Genomic DNA, 20,655 nt, shown 5'->3' with positions numbered 1-20,655 from the left:
CGTGAGTATCTTATTCGAAATATCCTTTTAATTTACTCAAATTGATTATAGCATTTGAAAGATAAGGATTGTGATCGTTTATCTAGAACAGATATTATATTCAGTGTTTCATTCATTTTTCGAGAATAAGATAAATCATGTCGTAAATTTCTTGCTTCCAATCAAGTAAAATAGATTATCGAATCGGATATGTAATTTTTTAATAACTTATTATGACATTCAAACAGAGCTTAAGAGTTGCTTGGATTCAGAACATCTAATTCGGCAATCAACTGTTTTGTTTACTCAAAAGCTTCGCAGTAATGGGTAGGCAAGAATAATAAGATGTCTTCAACAACTCCGATTATCCGCTAAATCATTTTTCTAGGTGAAATGCATTATTTTAAAAATTATCACAGCTAATAGTACTGTAAAATTATTGTAATGGACTAATGTTCTGTTTGGATGTCAAAATAAGTTATGCAATAATATGTTATTCGGCATGAAAATTTCTATTGTGATTGCTAGCTAGAAGTATTGTCAAATGTCTAAAATGGAATCGCATGTTTAACATTTAGGTTTTGTTTGGATGCATACTTATTTTATTATGTATATCTTCATGATTTTCTTAAAAAGTTTGTATATTTGATAAATAAGAAATGTGATCAAAGTTTAGAATTGAATATCATATTCGGTCTTCGAACCATTTTTTCTTGTACAAGACAAATTATCTCACAGATGAGATATACTATCATACTAAACTATGGAATCAAAACCTTTCAAGGAGTAAACATCAAATTCTTATTTTACAATCACACTAGAAAATTTCTGTACCAAATAAGTTATTCTTGGATAACTTATTTTAATCTCCAAACAGAATCTAATGGAGCAAAAATCAAACTCCTAACTTACAATCACACTAGAATATCCTTAGACGGATAAATATCATATCCAAATTAGGCTGTTTTTTTTTTTTCCAAAATAAAATAAAGTACCTTATAAGTAAAATATAATATATTATCAAATTTTGGTTGTCAAGGTTTATACATATATATATATATAGAGAGAGAGAGAGAGAGAGAGAGAGTTGAGCCGGAATACTATCAGTAGCAAATGGATTCTATTGTCACCAATTTATTTTCAATGATGTAGCCTCCAAATCGACAATCGGTACCGTCAAACATGATCTATACCACTTGACGTATCTAGAAACCAAATTTCAAATCTTTCGACATTATTAGCCTAATAATCAAAGAGTTTCAAAATTTATAATTTTAACGATTGATATAAGACATTTTCTTGTTTAACGACGTAAAAATATTCAAATCAATTGAATTTTAGCTAGAAAATTTTTTAAACTATTTAGAGCAAGATCTAAACTCTTGATCTTGATTATAAGGCTCCTATCATCACTTTTTAAAGAATATTTATTTTCAGCCATTCGTTTTTTAGTCCACTTGATGAATAAGAAAACACTATCGAAAATATATGAAATTTGATTTCTAGATGCTTCAAGTGATATAGATTATGTTCAACGGTACTTATTGTCGATTTGGAGGCTCCATCATCGAAAATAAATGGATAGCAATGGAGCCCGTTAATTACCAAAAGCATTCCAGCTATATATATATATATATATACATATACATATATATATATATATATATACATATACATATATATACATATACATATATATATATATATGTATATATATGTATGTATACATATATATGTATATATACATATATCTATATATATATATGTATATATGTATATATATATATATATATATATATGTATATATACATATATATACATATATATGTATATATACATATATATATATGTATGTATATATATATATATATATGTATAGAGTCCGGTTACTGTACTCTTATGAGACGATCGCTTTCGTACTCATAAGTTGTTTTCGATGATAGAGCTTCCGAATCGACAATCTATACCGTTAAATATTATCTAGAGCATTTAAAAGTTCTAGAAATCAAATTTTATAATTTTTCGATATCATTTACCTTACGATCAAAAACTCACAAAATTGACAATTTTTAACGGCCGGTATGAGATATTTGCTAGTTTAACGGTGAAAAAGAATCGAAATAAGTTGAATTTTTGATAGAAAATTCTATTCACTGCCTAAAAAAAGTTCAATAACTCCGATCTTAAATTGAAGGATCCGATCATCTATTTTTAGGATGTCGTTCGGTTTTAACTGTTCATTTTATACCCAGACTTTATAATGATTCAAAAAATTACGAAATTTATTTTTTAGAAGTTTCAAATACTTTAGATCATGTTTAACGGTGTGGATCGTCGATTTGAAAAACCCAACATCGAAAATAACTTATGAGTATGAATGGCTCTATACTCATAAGAGTACAGTAGCCCCAGCCTATATATATATATATATATAGCCAAGCCAATTATATATATACTATACTATATATATAATATATATAATATATATATATATATATAGGCTGGGGCTACTGTACTCTTATGAGTATAGACCCCCTTGTACTTATAAATTTTTAACCGTTGATTGATAGGATGTGTGGTTAGGATGATGGTGGTTCCCACTTAGAATGATAGTGGTCCTCTAGGGTTGAGTAGGTAGTTGGTTGAATAGTATGATCTAACGGGTGGAAATGATCAATGGAATAAATCTAAGTACTGAAAACTTATGAGTATAAGAGTGTCAATACTCATAAAAGTACAATAGTCGGACTCTATATATATATATATATATATATATATCAAACTCCTATTTTTTAATTGCACAAAAAAATTATACTGAATAAATAAATTATAATTAAGTGACTTATTCCATAATCAAACAAAGAGAAAACTTTCATTGGGCATAACTTATCATTGGAACACATGTTTAATACATCCAACAAGGAGTCCTCAGTCAAAGAAATGACTTGACAATTGATGAGGCTCACACCTGGCCTTTGGACTCCAGCACTATTTAGGGGTTGCTATCAAGACTCCCAAGTTGATATGGATCATGTGAACTTAAAAAAAAAAAAAAAAGAAGCTATAGTCCCTTCTCATCAAAGCTCATGAATGGTGGGCATGTGAAGTGGGGCAAAAGTAGGGATAGGGATTGGTTAGTCACCAAGTGTGGGAATGAGATACTTGTGACCAAGAAAAGAGTTTGACACAACTTTATTGGCTTGGTCCATACTTGCCTAACTTTGTGATTTGAAAAAGCAGAAAAGATGAGGAATATCAAGGCCTTGGAAAGTTGTTAGAAAAGGGGTTAGGCATGGTAGGTTCCAAGAGGTTGCATTAGGGTTCACTCAAGTGGAGTTGCACAAATCAACTACAATTTTAGTCATGTGATGACAACAATGGGAAGAGAAAAGTTGATAGCACACTGAGTTTCAACTTTATATGAAATTTTACCGTCCTAAAATTGAATCGGATAGAATAAGTCGAAAGAGTAATGTTGAGAAAAATAAGAATTATGAGTTATAACAAGTAAAAGGGTGAGCCATGAATCAGATAGAATAAGTCGAAAGTGTAATGTTGAGAAAAATAAGAGTTATGAGTTATAACAAATAAAAGGGTGAGCCAAGGGTGGAGCTAGTGGAATGGGAAAATTTTATAGTATTCAATCTTGTTCAATCCCAATCTTCCCAAGTAAATTTTGATTAAAAGAAAAAAAATTAGTAACATGTAATCATTTTGTTCTATCCAAATCAATTTTGGTGTCAAATCGAATAAAAAAATTCAAATAAAGATTAAAAGAGATGCAAGCTAGCTAGAGAAGAGTTAGGATCTAAAATTATAACGATTTGACCCACTAGCTCTAAATACTCGCTGAATTCAAATCACTGATCTAAAATATTTAAGTCCAATTATTCGTATTAGAGTCTTAATCCTTATATTCTCATTTGCAATTTCCGGTGTGTCACAAAAATTATGATAAATCATTAACTACTAAGAAGAATATATATGGAGGCCTCTAAAAATATATCATTAACAACTAGAGAGAGAGAGAGAGAGAGAGAGAGAGCAACTTTTACAGCATAGGATTTTGTAGTTGAATTTCTGATCTCTGTGACCAAAAAATTCCAAGAGAAAGCATTGTATGTGCTTCATAAGATTCCTAACTCCATTGGACTTTGCAACAAAAAGTCAAAAAAAATTCCACAACAAAATATCATCTCATTTGAAAGAAGAGATCAACAGGGCATTCCGAATACTGTATGTTTTAAATCACCAAATAACAAACATCTGCTACATAGAGAGAAGCAACACCGCCAAACCTGAATCCGGAACCGAAGAAGATCACAGTATATATTCTAGTTCATGCAATGAGGATCACAATAGCTAAATAAAGGCGGAAACAAACAAACCCAAATTGCTTACAAAATTCAAATAGAAGTTAAACTATATATTTATTAACCCCTATAGGAAGTTTAAACATCATAGTTATATAAATATTTCGACCGGCGGGACGAGGATCAATACAAACGACCCATTCATCATCCCTCGCAGCAAACGCAAGCCATACAAACCTACTCCTTTACCAAAGTCTAATCTGAAACATAAACATATGTTCCCGACAGTAAAAGACAAAAGAGAAAGGAACTACAACTACACTGCAGAGAGAGAGAGAGAGAGAGAGAGAGAGAGAGAGAGAGAGAGAGAGACCGATCACCTGAGCCCAAAGTAACGGAGATTCGACTCTGCGTTCGGATCTTTTTCAGTAGAACCAGTTCGGTCCGTTATGCTTCTGAAAGGGCTCTTCGATTCCTCTCTGCAATGCTTCGGCATAATCCATCGAAGGCATGTTGAAAGCGGAGCTAAATCTTAAGTCGGTAGAGTTCATCTCATTAGGCTGGTTTGCGAATTGTTGCTCGAGTTGCGGGATTACATTCTCTCGGATAAAGAACTGTGGCTGCTGCATTATGTTATTCACTTCGTCAAACATTCCGCCGCCGATGTTATTCCCCTGCCCGAAGTAGTTGTCCTCCATCTGAACTTTCGGCGGAAAAGAATTACACCCGTCGAGCGTGTTCATACCACCCTTATTCGAGTTCCTGTTAGGACTAACATTACTGTCATAAAGATTCATCAGTTCGTTGATCGATCTCTGTCCGTCAGTGGGAATATTGAACGCGGTGATATCGACTGGATTCGAGCTTGACCCAATCTGGTTCTGAATCGGATTCTGAGGATTATTGTAGGACGGCATAGGGAAAATGGAGGGTTTATTCTCAGTCAATTGAATTCCAATGCCTTGAGTGAAACCATTCTGGTACTTACAGATGAACTGATGACTGTTCCTCACATTCTTGTCGAGAAAACCAAAGCGGAGATCGCTCTGCGGGCACTCCAAATTGGCGCAGGTATAGATGCGGTCGTTGAGAACCAACTCGGGCTCGCCGGAGCCTCTTTTCTGAATAAATTCTATCTCGTTCTCTTCCTTCATCGGACCAATAGCAGAACCCGAGTTGAAGGCGTTAATTCCGTCATTAGCAGCTTTGTTTTCAACGAAGTTCTCGCTTTTGTCGTCATCAACGCCCTCAACGTCGTACTCACTAGAGCTGCTATTGAACGAGAAGGCCGCGCCTGTGATGGCGGCAGGGGGCGGGCACGCGTCGGGGTGGAGCTTCATGAAAAGCTCCTCCTCCTGCTTGATCACGGCCAGCCACGTGGCGCTCTCCTTCGCCGTCATCTTGTCTTGGAGACACTTGGACTGCCTCACGAGCCGTCGGATCTTTTCTATGTCGGGAGACATGTGTTTGATCACCGCGGTGAGGACGCTGACCTTCCACGCCTTCTTCAAATCATGGGGCTTCTTGTAGGGGGGCGGGCCTTGGTCTTTGGGGATACCCAATTGGGCCCACCACTCTTCCGTGCCCGTAGGCCACCACGGCGGGGCAATCCCCTTCTCAAGAGGGAACCGCCGTTGCGGGGGGTCGCAGTGTTGCATGAGAGCGGATAAAAGCGAGCCCAATGTAGTATCTTGAAGCTCCTGAAGCGAATGGGGGCTCACGGTCCCCGAGTTCACCTCGTTGCTCGAACCGGGAATGGCATTGTCGGCCTGGTACTTCGCAATAGCCGCCGGCCCGTTTCTGTCGAACCGGACCTTCTCCTTCCACCAACCCCTCAAATTATCAGAGGCGCCACTGACCGGCTTGCCCTTCTCGGGAATTATGCCGTACACGAATCCCTGGGCCTTGCACACCTCCATCATCTTCAACATATACTTCAAGATCCCGTCCTGAGCCCGCGACATCTTCTTGCGGCGCGCCTGCTCCTGCGACTGCCGCTGCTTCGACGCGTCGCCTTGATCCTTGCTCTTGCTCTGCTGCTGCTCCTTCAACCGCTTCAGCCGCATCCGATCCCGCCACATCCGCCGCTCGAGCTCCTCGATGTCGATGTCCTCATCGCTCTCCTCATCAGCACCGTCTGGATAGTTATCTGGCTGGGCGTCCACGAGATCCCCGGCGCCCATGATGCATTCGCCCACGGGAGGTTGAGTGATGAGGGCGTTGTAACCTAGGTTCTTCTCGTCCGTAGCGGGCATGAGTTGCACGAACTTATGGGCTCCAGAATAAACCATGCCCTCCATTAAGAGGCCACCCATCATAATAGGCAATAAGAACAGGCGCGATCAGATTCTGCAACGCCGGATCGAAACTAGCGTGTATATAGTTATCCTGCAAAGAATTTTAAATATAAATATTAAAACTTCCTTGTATAATAGCTTACTATTGAAATCGGATGCACATAAAGTATACAACATTAAATACTTTAATTTCTTTAATAACTGAGTAAATATCATACAACAAAGGAATTTAATACATTCGATGCATATATCTACTAAATTTGGAGAAGAGCACACTACTAGTGTGAAAGTGCTGGATCCAACATGGTATGAAAAAAAAAAAAACACGCAAATAAGTAACATAAATAAATGCGTCGATGCAAAGAGCATTTACGCCTATTAACTTTGACATAATAAAGAAGAAATTCAGAAAGATCTTCTCTTCAGCTACGTAGCCAAATATGCGTTTGCATTGGACCGAATGATTGAATAATATTCTAAAGCAACAAAAAAAATGATCAACCTTAATATATAAAGCTGGAAAAGGAGAAAAAGGATACGTCGGAACGGATTTGGCTTTTTAAGTAGCGAAAAATGAGCCGAACAGTATGATCAACTCACGATTATCAGCTCGGAAATGATGCTGAGGAAGAGATTACTAAAACATTCGTCGGACGGCACTCTAGGGAGATCCTCATAGACACAACAAGATCACAGCAACTGTGATAATACTCCGAGTATTGCTTACTACTACGAGACACGAAATCGGGTGTTCGAACACCATTAAATGAGAAAGGAGAACACTATAATAGAAATTTTGAACAAATCCTGCAAAAAAGGGGCAACAAATTGAGGAAATCTACCCCGACAGTACGCGAAAAAGCCACGAGATCATTACAAATAAAGAACATGGAGATGAAAAATTGGACCACAACAAAAGTAGCTGGACGTAAAATTGATTATGTTCCCTACAAATACAATACCTATTACTTATGTCTCCTATATTGATGCACCAAACAAGATGAGGTTTTGATCAATAAAAGAAGCTGAATCAGATGCTGCAAAAATAGCCCTGAGGAACCATTTTCAGAGAACACATCCAAATCATAACCAAAAATGGAGAAACAAAAAGATGATTAGAGTTAATGAGATTATACTTTCAATTCATACAATATAAACCGGAAAAAAAAAAGATGGGTTTTTAAATTACAACATGAATTAAATTACCCACAAAAAAATATTTGCGCCGTGGATCTGATCATCTCATCATGAAATTAAACCGAAAATTTAGAAGAGTTGATAAAAGAGAGAGATGGGTTTTTACGATTTCTCCATAAAATTTCAAGAAAAATGGAAACAAAGTAGAACAGAACAAATTAAAAGGGCGCGAGCACGCGTAGGTACAAATACCAAACCGTGTTCATACACAAAATTTAATACAAGTAATGGAAATAATTGGGCATAATTAAGACAAAAAGATCAGAAACTAAGGAATTAAAGAGAAAATTGGTAAATTGAACCAAAAAATTAGAACAAAATACGAATTGGGTCATTAGGAAAAAGCCCCAAGATGGTTACTTTAAGCATCCCAACCCCCCAAAACCACCCATTTCCACCATTAGAGCACCTCAAACAAGCAACTGTATCAAAATAAAATGCAATTCTTCAAAGAAGAGAGGAAAAAAAAAGAGAAATAAAAAAAAGCGAAAAAGAAAGGCGGCGGCTTTTTCTTATAGGAGAAAAGAAACAGTGCCCAAGCAAACCTTTTTCTTCTTCTTCCTCTTCTTCTCCTCCCTCTTCTACAAAGCTTCAACTTGTAGTAGGAGCTAATAATAATAATATTATTATTATTATTATTCCACCATTAAAAAGCTCCCTCTTTTACGAAAGACTCTGAGAAACAACAGAGGAGGAACCAAAAACCAAAAAAAGAAAAAAGAAAAAGAAGGGATAGAGAGAAAAAGAAAGAGCGAGAGATTAGATGGTGAGAGTTTTATTAGAAAAAGAGAGAATAATTAAATAGGAAAAAAAACAAACCAAAGAGGAGGGGGTGGGGGGTGGGGGAGGTGTAGTGGTCCTTTTTTTTTCCCACTCAAAAACGTGCGGGGGGGTTCTGGGGGTAAAAATAGGAAAAGGGAGGGGGCGATGTGAAATTTTTGCCAAAAATGGTAACTGTAATTGAAGCGGCGATTTTTTGCCGACAATGCGTCTTCATTTTTGATTCGCGTCCCAACGCAGGGGCGTAGATTCCTCCGTGTAACGGTTCAGTGTAACGTCACACACTGTCACGTGGGGCCCGCAATTGTAAAACGTGATACGAGTAGTGGGAGTCCGGGGTGGAAAAATTTTAGAATGCAACGGGTATATTGGTGACGTGGCGTAATAAATTAATCAAATATTTTTTAAAAAAAATACATGTCTCATCAAAATTGTAAAAAAATATTTTTATTGTACTTTTGGTTGAAAAGAAGGAATATGATTGGCTTGTTATTGATGACGTGGTGCAAGTGTGATAGTGTAGAATCACTTCCGGATGTGGAATTGGTGAAGTTATCGTTTTACTCTTCTTCGTGTGTTTACTATATATATATTGATCTTAATTTTATTGATATAAAAAATTGAGAAAACTTCAAAAAACCTCCTTGTGGTTTCAATTTTTTTCACTTTAGTACCCTGTGGTTTAAATGTATCAAGTTAGTACTCTGTGGTTTCTCACTTTATCACTTTAGTACCCTAAGGTTTAAAGTATATCAAGTTAGTACTCTGTAGCTTTTCACTTTATCACTTTAGTATTCTGTGGTTTTAATTTTGTATCAAGTTAGTATCCTGTAGTTTTTTAAATCACAGGATACTAAAGTGATAAAGTGTGAAACCACAAGGTACTAAAGTGATAAAGTGCAAAATCACGGGGTACTAACTTGATACACTTTAAACCACAGGGTACTAAAATGATAAAGTGAGAAACCACAGGGTACTAACTTGATTTACTTTAAACTACATGATACTAAAATGAAAAAGTGTAAAACCACATGGGTTTTTTGAAGTGGTTTATGTACTTATGCACCTATTGTAGGCAATAATTTTTATTTATTAAGAAATTATATAAATGATTGCGTTTTACTTGTTTCCCTTGAAAATAAATAAAATAAGAGAGTATATGATTGTCTGTGCTTAATACATTAATTCTTACATTTATATATCGAATAAGATTTATAATTCAACATACACCGTAGATAGTAAAAAACTATAATTGATCAGTAAAAGTTATAGATATATGTAATACGTTATATAATAATAGAGAAACGTAAATTCATTTCAAAACAATTCGAAGTTCGAATTTGGAGAATACCATTTTGTGGTGGATATAGTGATATGTTAACAGGAGAAATTATTATCTGTACCTAATGCATTCCTATATTTTTTTATAAATTCAATAAAATTTGCAGTGCTGTTGTTTGAAAATTTTAAAATTTATAGACAATTATATAAGGCATATTTTTGATAAATGAAAATTACACTATTATATATTTTATATGATTGCAAAAAGACGCAACTCTATTTCCAAGTAATTTGGATTCGGAATTCATGAAATACCATTATATGGTGGATACACTGAGATGGAAATGGAACTACTTTCATATATCAAATTTATATGCTCTAACTACTTTCCTGCTATTTACAAAATAAGATACAGTAAAATATATTTTCATTTTAATGTCAAAACTTGTATTTTTCTTAATAAGAAAAGTATACAATGCGAAAGAATTCTTTTGACAAAAAGTGGTCTTCTCTTATGATCGAATTTTAGGTGTTTTTAACAGATCAAAATTTGAAACTTTGAATCTTTTTTCTAATATTACTTATTTCCAATACTTTGTTTAAGAAAATGACAAAGTATTTTCTCATATATAAACTATGTTTTATGGTTACATAAAAGGAATAATTGCCTATATATCACTTAAAACTTCGAAAATATCTTATTTATCATTTTTTTTTTCTAATATACTCTTCATATGTTTTCCTGTTATTTCAAAATATCTCTACAATTACCACCCGTTAAGCTAACTTAGGTTAAACGTGAGTTAAATATTTATGAGTTAAAAAAATAAAAATGCCTTTTTTGTTCTTAACTTAAGGACAAATAAGAAATATTGGTGATGGTAGAAGGGTATATTTGAAAAGATAAAAAAATCAAAATATTTTTGTGCCTCTAACTTAAGAGCAAATAAGAAAAGTTGGTGATGACAAAGGGTATATTTGAAAGGGTAAAATAGTAATTTTATAAAGATAACAGTTATTGCTAATAATTTATTAACATAATTTAACTTTATAGGTATTTTAGAAATAGACTGGAACGTAAAAAAAATACTTTTAATAATAGTCTTTTAAGAGGGATAAATTACAAAGTAAAAAAAATTTAGGGACGTATAAGCAATTGCCCCTACATAAAAAGTGAAAATTTAGATGTATTCATTTCGTTATTAGTGATTGACCAAATGGGCGACTACAGTAAAATAACCATCGAAATTAATTTGCCTATATTAGTAAAACCAGCAAAGTGCAGGGGTAATTTCGTCATTTGGCGGGCCGAAATGCACAGGGGCAAATCGGGAAACTCGGACGTAGAACTTTTTTTATTCAATCTGGTTAACTAGGCCGGACTCAAATCCGCTGGGAGTTGCCGAGGCGCCCGCCACGGCGCCACCCATGTGCGAGATCACCAGGCATCGCCACGTGTCCACCGCGGGCCCCACCGTCGTCGTCGTCATCGTGCCCGACACGTCCCCAGCATTTTGCGCCAGCCCCACTTTTTTTTCTTTTTTTTTAACACTCTAATAATTATTTAAACCTATTTTTTAATTAAATCGGTAACAAAATAGAGACCCCCTCAGCTATAGCATACTTGGAAATTGCCCCCTCAACTAAATTTTTGACCAAATATAAAAAAAAATAAACTTCAAATACCACCCCTAAAGTTTCTTAGTTTCTCACTTTAGTATCATATGATTTAAAATAAATCAATTTAATACTCTATAGTATTTATTTTTTTTCCTTTTCGTCGCCCCTCCGAAGGAGGAGGTATCCGTACATTTTTATTTTAAATTTTATTTTTTTTATCTAACTTAATTATAAATTATATGACTAACTTGCTGAGGCGAGTACAAGCAAGAGCACGTGCGCGCACGTGCTCGGGTGGGCCCCACTCCTCCCCTCTCCCCCAAAAAAGAATATTGCACGTAAATACATGCGTGGAGGCGACGCACCAGATAGTAACACGTGTCACGCAGCGCTCGGCGATTGCCTTAAGATTCGCGCGCGACGACGAGCAGGAGCCGTCGGATCCTCTGGGGTCGAGCGAGTTTCGTAGGGATCTCAATTTTAACGGACACCGTAAGGTTGCGCTCCGGAGAGTCGCCTCCACGTCCACGTTGTACTACAAAAGTTGGCGGCTAATGATATTGTGCCACGTGGCGGCCAAATCCTATTGGTGACTTTTTATTTTATTTTTTGAAATTTAATTAAAGCGGAAAAAAACATATTATGTGCGAGGGGACTTTGTCGACGCGTGGAGTATGTACAAAGTTTTGGTGGCGGTGCACGGTAAATGTTCAACAATTTCAGGTCAATGAGATCATAGCCGTACGCGTTGACAAGATCGATCGTAGCCGTCCAATCATCTCACGTACAATAATTGGCGTACGGAGCCTCTCTGTGGATAGATGCGTAATTAAGATTCGGATGAGGGTCTCGGGTACAATCGCACTTCCCATTTCTGGCTCATTTGCTACTTGTGCTATACCCCCAAAAATACACAAATGACGGTATATTCCTAGTATTAGTACGGCTATATATACTGTATATTCCTCGTATATATACGGTCCATTTTATTTTATACATCAATATTTTTTCTTTATACTGATGTTTTAAAATGACGGTGCGTATATAGGAATAACCCTCAAGTAGTTTAGGAACGTTTAAAAGTATCAAAATTAATGTGTTAGAAAATTGATTCTTCGGACTATGCCCGAGTTGCAAATGTTTATTTCCATATAAATTGCAAGTTTTATTTTCTATCTCCCTAGAAAGAGTGATTAGGTTGAAAGTAAAGTCATAACAGGTTAAGCAATCAACAATGCAGAAATGTCTGGATGCAGCCGTTACATACATATAATAATTTCTTTGAAATTAACTTGGAGTAGTATAAATTCAGATACGTCTAGAGTACAAAATTTCTACATGTTCCGCTATTCAGGGAACCACTGTTTTCCCACTCAGCTAACTGTTGGATAATTACTGATAAATGAGATACTGCGCTGTGTTAAAAATTATTATTTCATAAATGATATAAAAACAAACCCTAATCTGTATATAATATATGCGATACGTATTTTTCACTGATCAGAATTAAGTTTTGGGTTAGTCATGTTTTCCGTAACCTGCAATCAAAGCATCTCTTCCTAATTCCTATTCGATCCAGCGAACACAGTCGTATAATTTTCTATACACTGACTTGCGAATAATATATGGCTGTTATAATTTATTTATAATGAGAAAATTTTAAATCAACTGATATCTCCTGATAGGGAAATTGACCAGCTAATAATATGTCAATGCTTAGAAAAGTAATAGCTTCTTTTTTTTTTAATCCTAAAAAAAGTATAAGCAATATGGATAAGAACGAGTAGCTCCATGCCAGCTAAGCTCCCAGCTAATGGAAATACGCCACGTGTGCTTTAAGTGGGCTGTAATGATTTGACGCATCCTTTGGTTACACGTGGAGCCTTTTGGTGTTTACCAAATTAATTTAAAAAATTACGTAAAGTAATTACAAATCGGTGTGATTAGTCTAATAAAAGTAAAATGTATGAAATAGTCCCTGTACAATCCAGCTATGGCAACTTAGTCCTTCTATTTTTAATCTAAATCCTTTTGTTATAAATTAAGGCTTGGGTATTTTACCTTTTAGTTTCTTTCATTAAAAAAAAAAAAACAAAAGAGTTTTAATGTACAGTGACTTTCCACTATATTTAAAGTTAAGCAAAATAATAAATCGCTTACAATTAGGGATGATAATTTTTCTTACGGATTTGGTCCCTGCTGGGATTTTCTCCGGACGGGACAAAGATTAAGAGAATTTTATTCCCACGGAACAGAGACGGGAAAGAAAATTTCCCCCGTTCACGGGGCCTTGGCCTGAACGAAGATACTATTCCTTGCCCCAAAAAATTTTAGATCCTCACAAAATTATATTATATTTTATTATACTATTCTTAATTTATTTCTAAATATATGTAGATACTAACTTTGATGCATTTAATATATTTTAAATTTAATCAAGTATTTAAACGTATTTAAGTTTTTATACAATATATTGGTTAAATAATATTTAACTGCTATACATTTGTAGTAGTTTATTTGTCTTATTTAATAATTTGATAATAAATATGAAATTAAAGTAATAACTAGATAACGTTTAAATTGATTTGAATTAAAACTAAATTTTAAAATAAAAAATTAATTTAGTATATTTTTAAAGCAAATTAAAGTTTATCTTTAAAAAAAGAGTTCCTCCTTTTGACGTTGAGGGACTAAAATTTTCAGTTGAAATTGAAGTAGAAAGGCCAAACTGCATATGGGGAGAAATTGCACTTTATTTTCTAACAATTAAAAAAGATCAAAATTTTCATTACAATATAGTATTTAACTATGCTTGAAAAAAACTGAAAATATGAAGCATTTACAATATAATGATAATAACATAAAATATAATTTTATAAAAATTAAGTTTATTTCGTGTTTAAAAATTAAGATATTTACATGGGCCGCAATAAAAAAGGTAAAAAAATAAATGAAACTTATTTGAACTGTATCCCATTTTGAACTAATTCTCTTATTTTTTTTAATTTTGATTTTACTATCTAATCTTCTTTTGAGCTTTTTGATGACTTTTTTATTATAAATTTGAGCAACCTCATTTACTTTAGTAAAAACTAGTCATACAAATCACATGGCATACTCAAATCAAATTGAAAAAGTCATTCAATACCTATCAAATCAATTAAAAAATTAGATAATAAAATTAAAATTTTGAAAGATTAAATACTTATATTAAAATGGGTCATATTTATAAAAATTTTAGATATGACTTTTATTTTTCAAATAAAAATGCCATGTGGAGTAAGTAGAGGGACTAACCATACATTTTTGCCCTTTTTAGGTCTAAACATTAGTGTCTTGCTTTAGGAAATCGATGTGGTTAATATATACTTAAGTAAGGGGTCGTAGTCACAGCATATCCCACATAATAAGCAAAATCTATATATATTTAAAAGGAATCTGAAAATATTATATCATTTGACCCTTTATTTTAACACTTTTTTTTTTGGAAATTAAAGACCCTTTATATTAATTCTTGAGTTTCATTTGATTGTGTGGACAATAACAAATTATAAATAATTAAAAGGCTAAATTACAAAAAAATTTCATGTCAAAATTTGATTTTTCACTTTTCCTCTTGTCTTTTAACTTTACCTCATTGTAAAATGAAAAATGTTCACAGAGCGTACGGTGTGAAAAGTGATTACAAAATGACCATTTTGCCTCTTATCATTTTTTGTAACAGGAGAGAAGGCTGAGGATATTTTTGGCATAAAAAATATATAATAATATTTTATAAACGGAACCCTAACAGATCACTAACGGTAGGGGATAAAATGAATATTTTTTATTTTATAAGGAAGCAAAGTGTAGGTTTTAAATGACAGAAAAAAAAAAGAAAAAAATCGAATTTTGATAGAGAGGTTTTCTGTAATTTAGCCTAATTAAAAATTTAAAAAAGAAATAAGTGACACAGAACAGAAGATTTTTTTTTTTTTTTTTTAAAGGCCACTGGTACTGTAGCTTTTGCTTTTTAACTTTGGTTGTCCAAATGTTAATTTGACACCACAAATGTTTCTTTTTGTATTGAACTATTATAGAATAGTTTGAAAAGTGTCCACTTAGAAAAAGAAAAAGAAATGTTCATGCATTTAGATGATGAGTTATTCGAATCGAATCGATGATTGATGTAATCAAATGTATATACTTTACGGCATGTGATTTTTTTTCAAACATTAAGTTTCATAATTTCTTAATTACATTTATTTATCATTCAAGTGTTGTCAAAATAAATAATTTTTATTAAAAAATATAAAGTGTAGTTGGGAGTACAAGAATGCTGTGTAAATGATGTTTTAGAATCACAAAATTTGATTACTAAAATGTTTTAATATCGTGTTAAATATGTCTTCGAATTATGAAGTCACAAGACCTTCTAACTCTACTCTCTTTTCATTGATCCACTCATTTGGTTACGCTAGGATTACTTCTAATTTTATCGGGTTTTAAGTCTCCTGATTATTAATCTTATTGCAGTTTTGGGTAAATCAAAATTATTCCTAATTTTCTTTTTTTTTGAGGGACGAATCCGTGCGACGAGAGGCTGGAATTATTCCTAATTCTTACACTGAAATTAATTATAGTCTTATTGAGACCTTGCTACTTTTATAAATGTACCTTTGCTATCTTAAATTTGGTATGTAACATGATGTAACGTATTGTAGCATATTCAAGGGTACAGAGCGTTCCGTGCGTATTTTGGGGGCATCCTTTTAAACCCTAATTTAGTTATGATTAAAGCATCCACTTTGACTTCACACTTTGATGTAGGCCAAGTCTAACCATATAAATTATTGTATGCTTTGCTTTTTCTTTTTCTTTTTTTCTGAATTTTTTTGAAGTTGTTGAATTAGAACATTTGCGCTTTTGTCGGAACAAAAACAAACAGTATCAGCAAGCTTCAGATTCTTAACAAACTTGGACGAGAGCCAGACATTTTATTTAAGATGTCAATGAAATTTGAGATCGAAAATTTTGATCGCTCCGGCACTTTTGCTTCGTGGCAAGTTAAGACGCACACCTTTGTGACTCAACAAGAGTTGCATAAAATTTTATTAGGCAAAAGAAAGATGTTCTAAAGCCCTTAGAATTATAATTTGTCTCTACCTTTCTAACGCGGTTCTGTACAAAATTGTCAATAAAACGACTGTCACGATTTTATAATTGAAACTAAAGTTATTTAATATGAGAAAATTTCTCACAAATAAGTTATACCTGAAACACCTATCCATGTAGAAAGGTACATTTATTAAATCCTAGCTTGATAAATTTTATTTTACTATTATTTATACATTCGACAAATATAAAGATTGAGAAAGAAGATAAAGGCCTTCATTTTGTTCTTTACCTTCCTTGTATATGCATTTTAAAGAAAACTTTCTCTTCGATAGAAATATTGTCTATTGAAGATGTCGAATCGTTTTTATTTTTCAAAAAATAGATTGATAAGCAAATCAATAATAATGTGAGTAAAGGTACTGCAAAGGATCTCATTGAGAGATGAAGGCTCAAAGACAAGAATTTTCGTATCAACAATCAACAAATATATATTAAAATCAAGATCACGTAATAAAATTTAATTTGCAATTACTAAGATAAAAGAACACATCAATCGGGCGAGCCGAGTTTGACCAGATTTGAATTTGAGTCTGAAAAAACAGAATTTTCGCCCTAAATCAGCTTGAAATCCACCTGAGTCAAGTCGACTCGGCTGAGTTTCGAGTTGACAATCAAGTCGACTCACTGAGTTTTGGTACACTAAGGGTCTGTTTGGTTCACGCTATCTTTTAAAGATTCCTAATAATCCAATAGGAAAAAAAAAATATGACGGTGTTTGGCTAAACGCACTAAGTAATCTAGTTGGTAATATTGGATTCACTTGGAAATAAGATTCACCCCAAAGTACTAATCTCATTCCCTTGAGGGAGGTTCTCTTAACTTTAAAATCTTTCTCTCTCTTTTTCGAATCAAATCTCTCTCTTTTTTTTTCAATTTAAAATCTCTCTTTTTATTCAAATCTCTCTCTTTTTATCAATTTAAAATCTCTCTTTCTATTCAAAATCTGCGTACCTTCTATACCCGTGCACGGCTCTCCCAATTTCTTTTTAGTTCTCGTTACTGTGGCCGCCTATTCTTCTTTCTTTTTCTAATCTGTATAATATTAATAGGTTTAGGTAATTATACTCCTATGGGTANTTAATTTAAAAATAAATAAATTAATTGTATATTTTTTGTAATATTAAATAATATGGCTAAATAATATTACCGTGCGAACCAAACACAAAAATTTCATATTCTTAGTAATAGGATGAATAAGAATAAGATTCTCGAACATCTTTTTATTTCTACTAATCTTTCATAATGCGAACCAAACGCACCCTAAATAAATTCAACATTTTCACCAAAATTTGACTTTTTGTGCTTCCCATTTTTCCGAATCAAACGTGTGTCAAACAAAAGGGAATTAAATTACGTTACAATTAATTGCTTGGTTTAAAAGCAATTAGTTACATAGGGCCGGGACAAAACAAGTATTTCACACCAGCCGTTAAAAATTATTAAATTTGAGATCTTTTGATTATAAGATAAATAATATTAAAAAATTATAAAATTTATTTTTAAAAAATTTTAAATGTTTTAAGTCGTGTTTAACGGTGTGAAGCATTGATTCGAAGCTCTATCATCGAAAACTATTTATAAGTACGAAAGTAATCGTACTCATAAATGTACTTAATTACACAATACAAGTATAATAACACATAATTAATTTATACTCCAAGTCTCTTTGTATGCCACTTTTCGTTTACTTATTGGTTAACACAACATTTAAGCAAAACTGGTTCACATGACACGGAATCTTAATTCAGATAATTATAATATAAAGCTCTCTAATTAATTAATTAATTAATTAAGAGGGCATATGTTGTTCTCAACTAATCACTGGCCCCTATGTAGGGTCACAACAGAAGAATATGATTAATCTATACGCTAGTTATTAAATTGAAGTTATTTTATTAGAATCAACTTAATTAGGTTTTATTTTATTTGGGGTGGTTAGTATCCACCATCTCCATACTTAAATTGGGTTACAAGGTATCACTAAGAGATGCAAATATATATAATATTTAGGATCAGATAAGGTTTATTCACTTTTATATGTACTACGTACTACCACTGGATTGTTTTTTTCTTCACTATTTCCTTGTCATCATTCATAGGTTTATTTGTAATTCAAAAATAATTATTTTTCGTTTAGTTCACAAGCTCAATAGAAATTAGATTGATTGATAGATACAAGATAAAGTTGGAAACAAAAAGTATTTTGTCCCGTTCAGACAAAAAAACGTGACACTTCAATAATTTCACATCAGACAGTTATAATTAGATATAGAAATATATAAGCTTGATTAAGCTAGATATAATAACCGGGCTTAAACATTTTGAGTCGGTGGTTTGGGACCAACGAGTTATTATTGCTAAGGGATTGAGTCGTTATATTTGGTATCAGAGCCAGTTCACCAGCCGAAAATATGAGGTAAGTCTTGATTGAACCATGGTCAGAATGACAATGGCTCAGTCAGGGTCGGAATGACAAGGCTACCGAGATAAGTCTCACATTGTCTGATGATAATAACTGGACTTAAGCATTTTAAATTCTTACCATTTATACTGTACGCATATCAGTATGCTACAATTTCACTCATTTGGATAATTATCTTTAGACTTATTATATTATACTAGTCAATCTGCGCGTGACAAATCACTAGGCCGCAGCATCAGCAGTGCCCTTAAAGGCAGCATTTTAGGTATTTATCCGTAGGAATCTTTTTATATAAAATAGTGTTCTGATGCCTAAACTCGGCGCTGTCGATTGATTGTTATCCCACTAACTCTTGCATTAAACATATATTAGTATAAGATTAGCGACAAATGATTGTAACAAAAGGCCTCATAGTTTAATCAAAAGATAAAGTATTACAAGTTGCCATTAATGGAATCATCATACTTTGACAAAAGTTAAATATTTTTATATTGTACATGGTCACATATATATTCGATTGGTGGCTTTAAGAGATCGATCTTAAGTCATGATATATGTTAAACAATATCTCTAATGCTTGGTTGACTAATAAAAAGGCCCTTTTAGCTTAAAAACTATAATAATATAATAAGATCTTGTAACATATCAATGAAACCAACCTGGGAGTACATTCAAAATACAAAGACACTGAATAGTTTTCATTGTTTAATGTAATTAACAGCATCAACTTTTCAAACATATCTGAAGATATCTTTGGTTGCTCATTTTGGTAGATATCAAGTTACATGTGACATATTCCTAATTCCTAAAGCATATTATAACTTGATTTGTGAGAATTTTTGTGAGAACTTGTAGAGTAAATTGTCCGAAAAAAGTCGATCTCGGATATCGACTCGTATAAACTTTTTACCTTGTGTATTAACCCTAACATGTTACCTCAAACTCTAATTAAACCACTTCTCCCAGGTTCAATGCCCCAGGTCTCTTACATGTTGCACATTGCTTTAGATCAACAGCACATGCTTGAGGTGCTTAAAAGAACATGAGCACTCATATGCATGCTTAGGTAAACAAAGAAGCAAATGCATGTGAGAGTAAATTAAAATCAATTAGGAAATAGGGATTTGGAGGCTTTTTGTTGCTCCCTTGGTTCATTGCATAGCACATATGTTAGGGACCACAACACATTGGGAGTCCAACTTAAAGGATTTAACAATGCCATGTCTCATGAGACCTTGTTAGTTAACCTCACTTGGTAGTTATTGAACAACTTAATTAGTTTTTAAGTTTGTCGCACGCGTTCCGAAGATAAGAACTAGATAAGCTTTCTCATGCTAATTAACTTGGTTTAGTTTCTTTAATTTTGTTAGTTTATTCATGGGCATCTTTTGAGGTGTCATTAATTTGCGTATCGTCACATGCATGATATATAATTAAAGAGAAAATGCTTTTCTTGTTTGTTGTTACAACTTAATTAGAGAGATTAGCGAGCGGTAGAATAACATAAGTAGGCTCTCTAATTCAGTTCATTTTGCAAATTAGTGACTATATCCTATTTATTATTGATCAAGCCACACTTTTGTCATGAGTCTCACTAATGGATTCACAA

At 33.3% G+C, this 20,655-nt stretch overlaps 1 protein-coding gene across 3 annotated transcripts; it reads right to left on the bottom strand.

Annotated features, from left to right (window-relative positions):
• On the bottom strand, positions 4,341-8,556 carry LOC109708844 (ETHYLENE INSENSITIVE 3-like 1 protein). Of its 3 annotated transcripts, XM_020230707.1 has the most exons (3): positions 8,332-8,556; positions 4,673-6,680; positions 4,341-4,552 (listed from the first exon to the last, which is right to left on the bottom strand). In XM_020230707.1, the coding sequence occupies exon 2, from the start codon at positions 6,608-6,610 to the stop codon at positions 4,718-4,720; it is 1,893 nt and encodes a 630-aa protein (XP_020086296.1). In that variant the 5' UTR covers positions 6,611-6,680; positions 8,332-8,556; the 3' UTR covers positions 4,341-4,552; positions 4,673-4,717. The 3 variants fall into 3 exon arrangements, with proteins under 3 accessions (XP_020086296.1, XP_020086293.1, XP_020086294.1); XM_020230704.1 differs by having other exon boundaries at positions 4,341-6,680; XM_020230705.1 differs by lacking the exon at positions 8,332-8,556 and adding an exon at positions 7,190-7,628 and having other exon boundaries at positions 4,341-6,680.

This window comes from Ananas comosus, linkage group 4 (genome assembly GCF_001540865.1).
Source record: "Ananas comosus cultivar F153 linkage group 4, ASM154086v1, whole genome shotgun sequence".
NCBI classification, from domain to species: Eukaryota; Viridiplantae; Streptophyta; class Magnoliopsida; order Poales; family Bromeliaceae; genus Ananas; species Ananas comosus.
Note: the sequence above shows the minus strand (reverse complement) of the source record. Positions and strands in the feature narration are given on the sequence as shown.

Bases quoted from the DNA above. Each gene is read 5' to 3' on its own strand.
- LOC109708844 (XM_020230704.1), bottom strand. From the start codon at position 6,610: ATGATGGGTGGCCTCTTAATGGAGGGCATGGTTTATTCTGGAGCCCAT.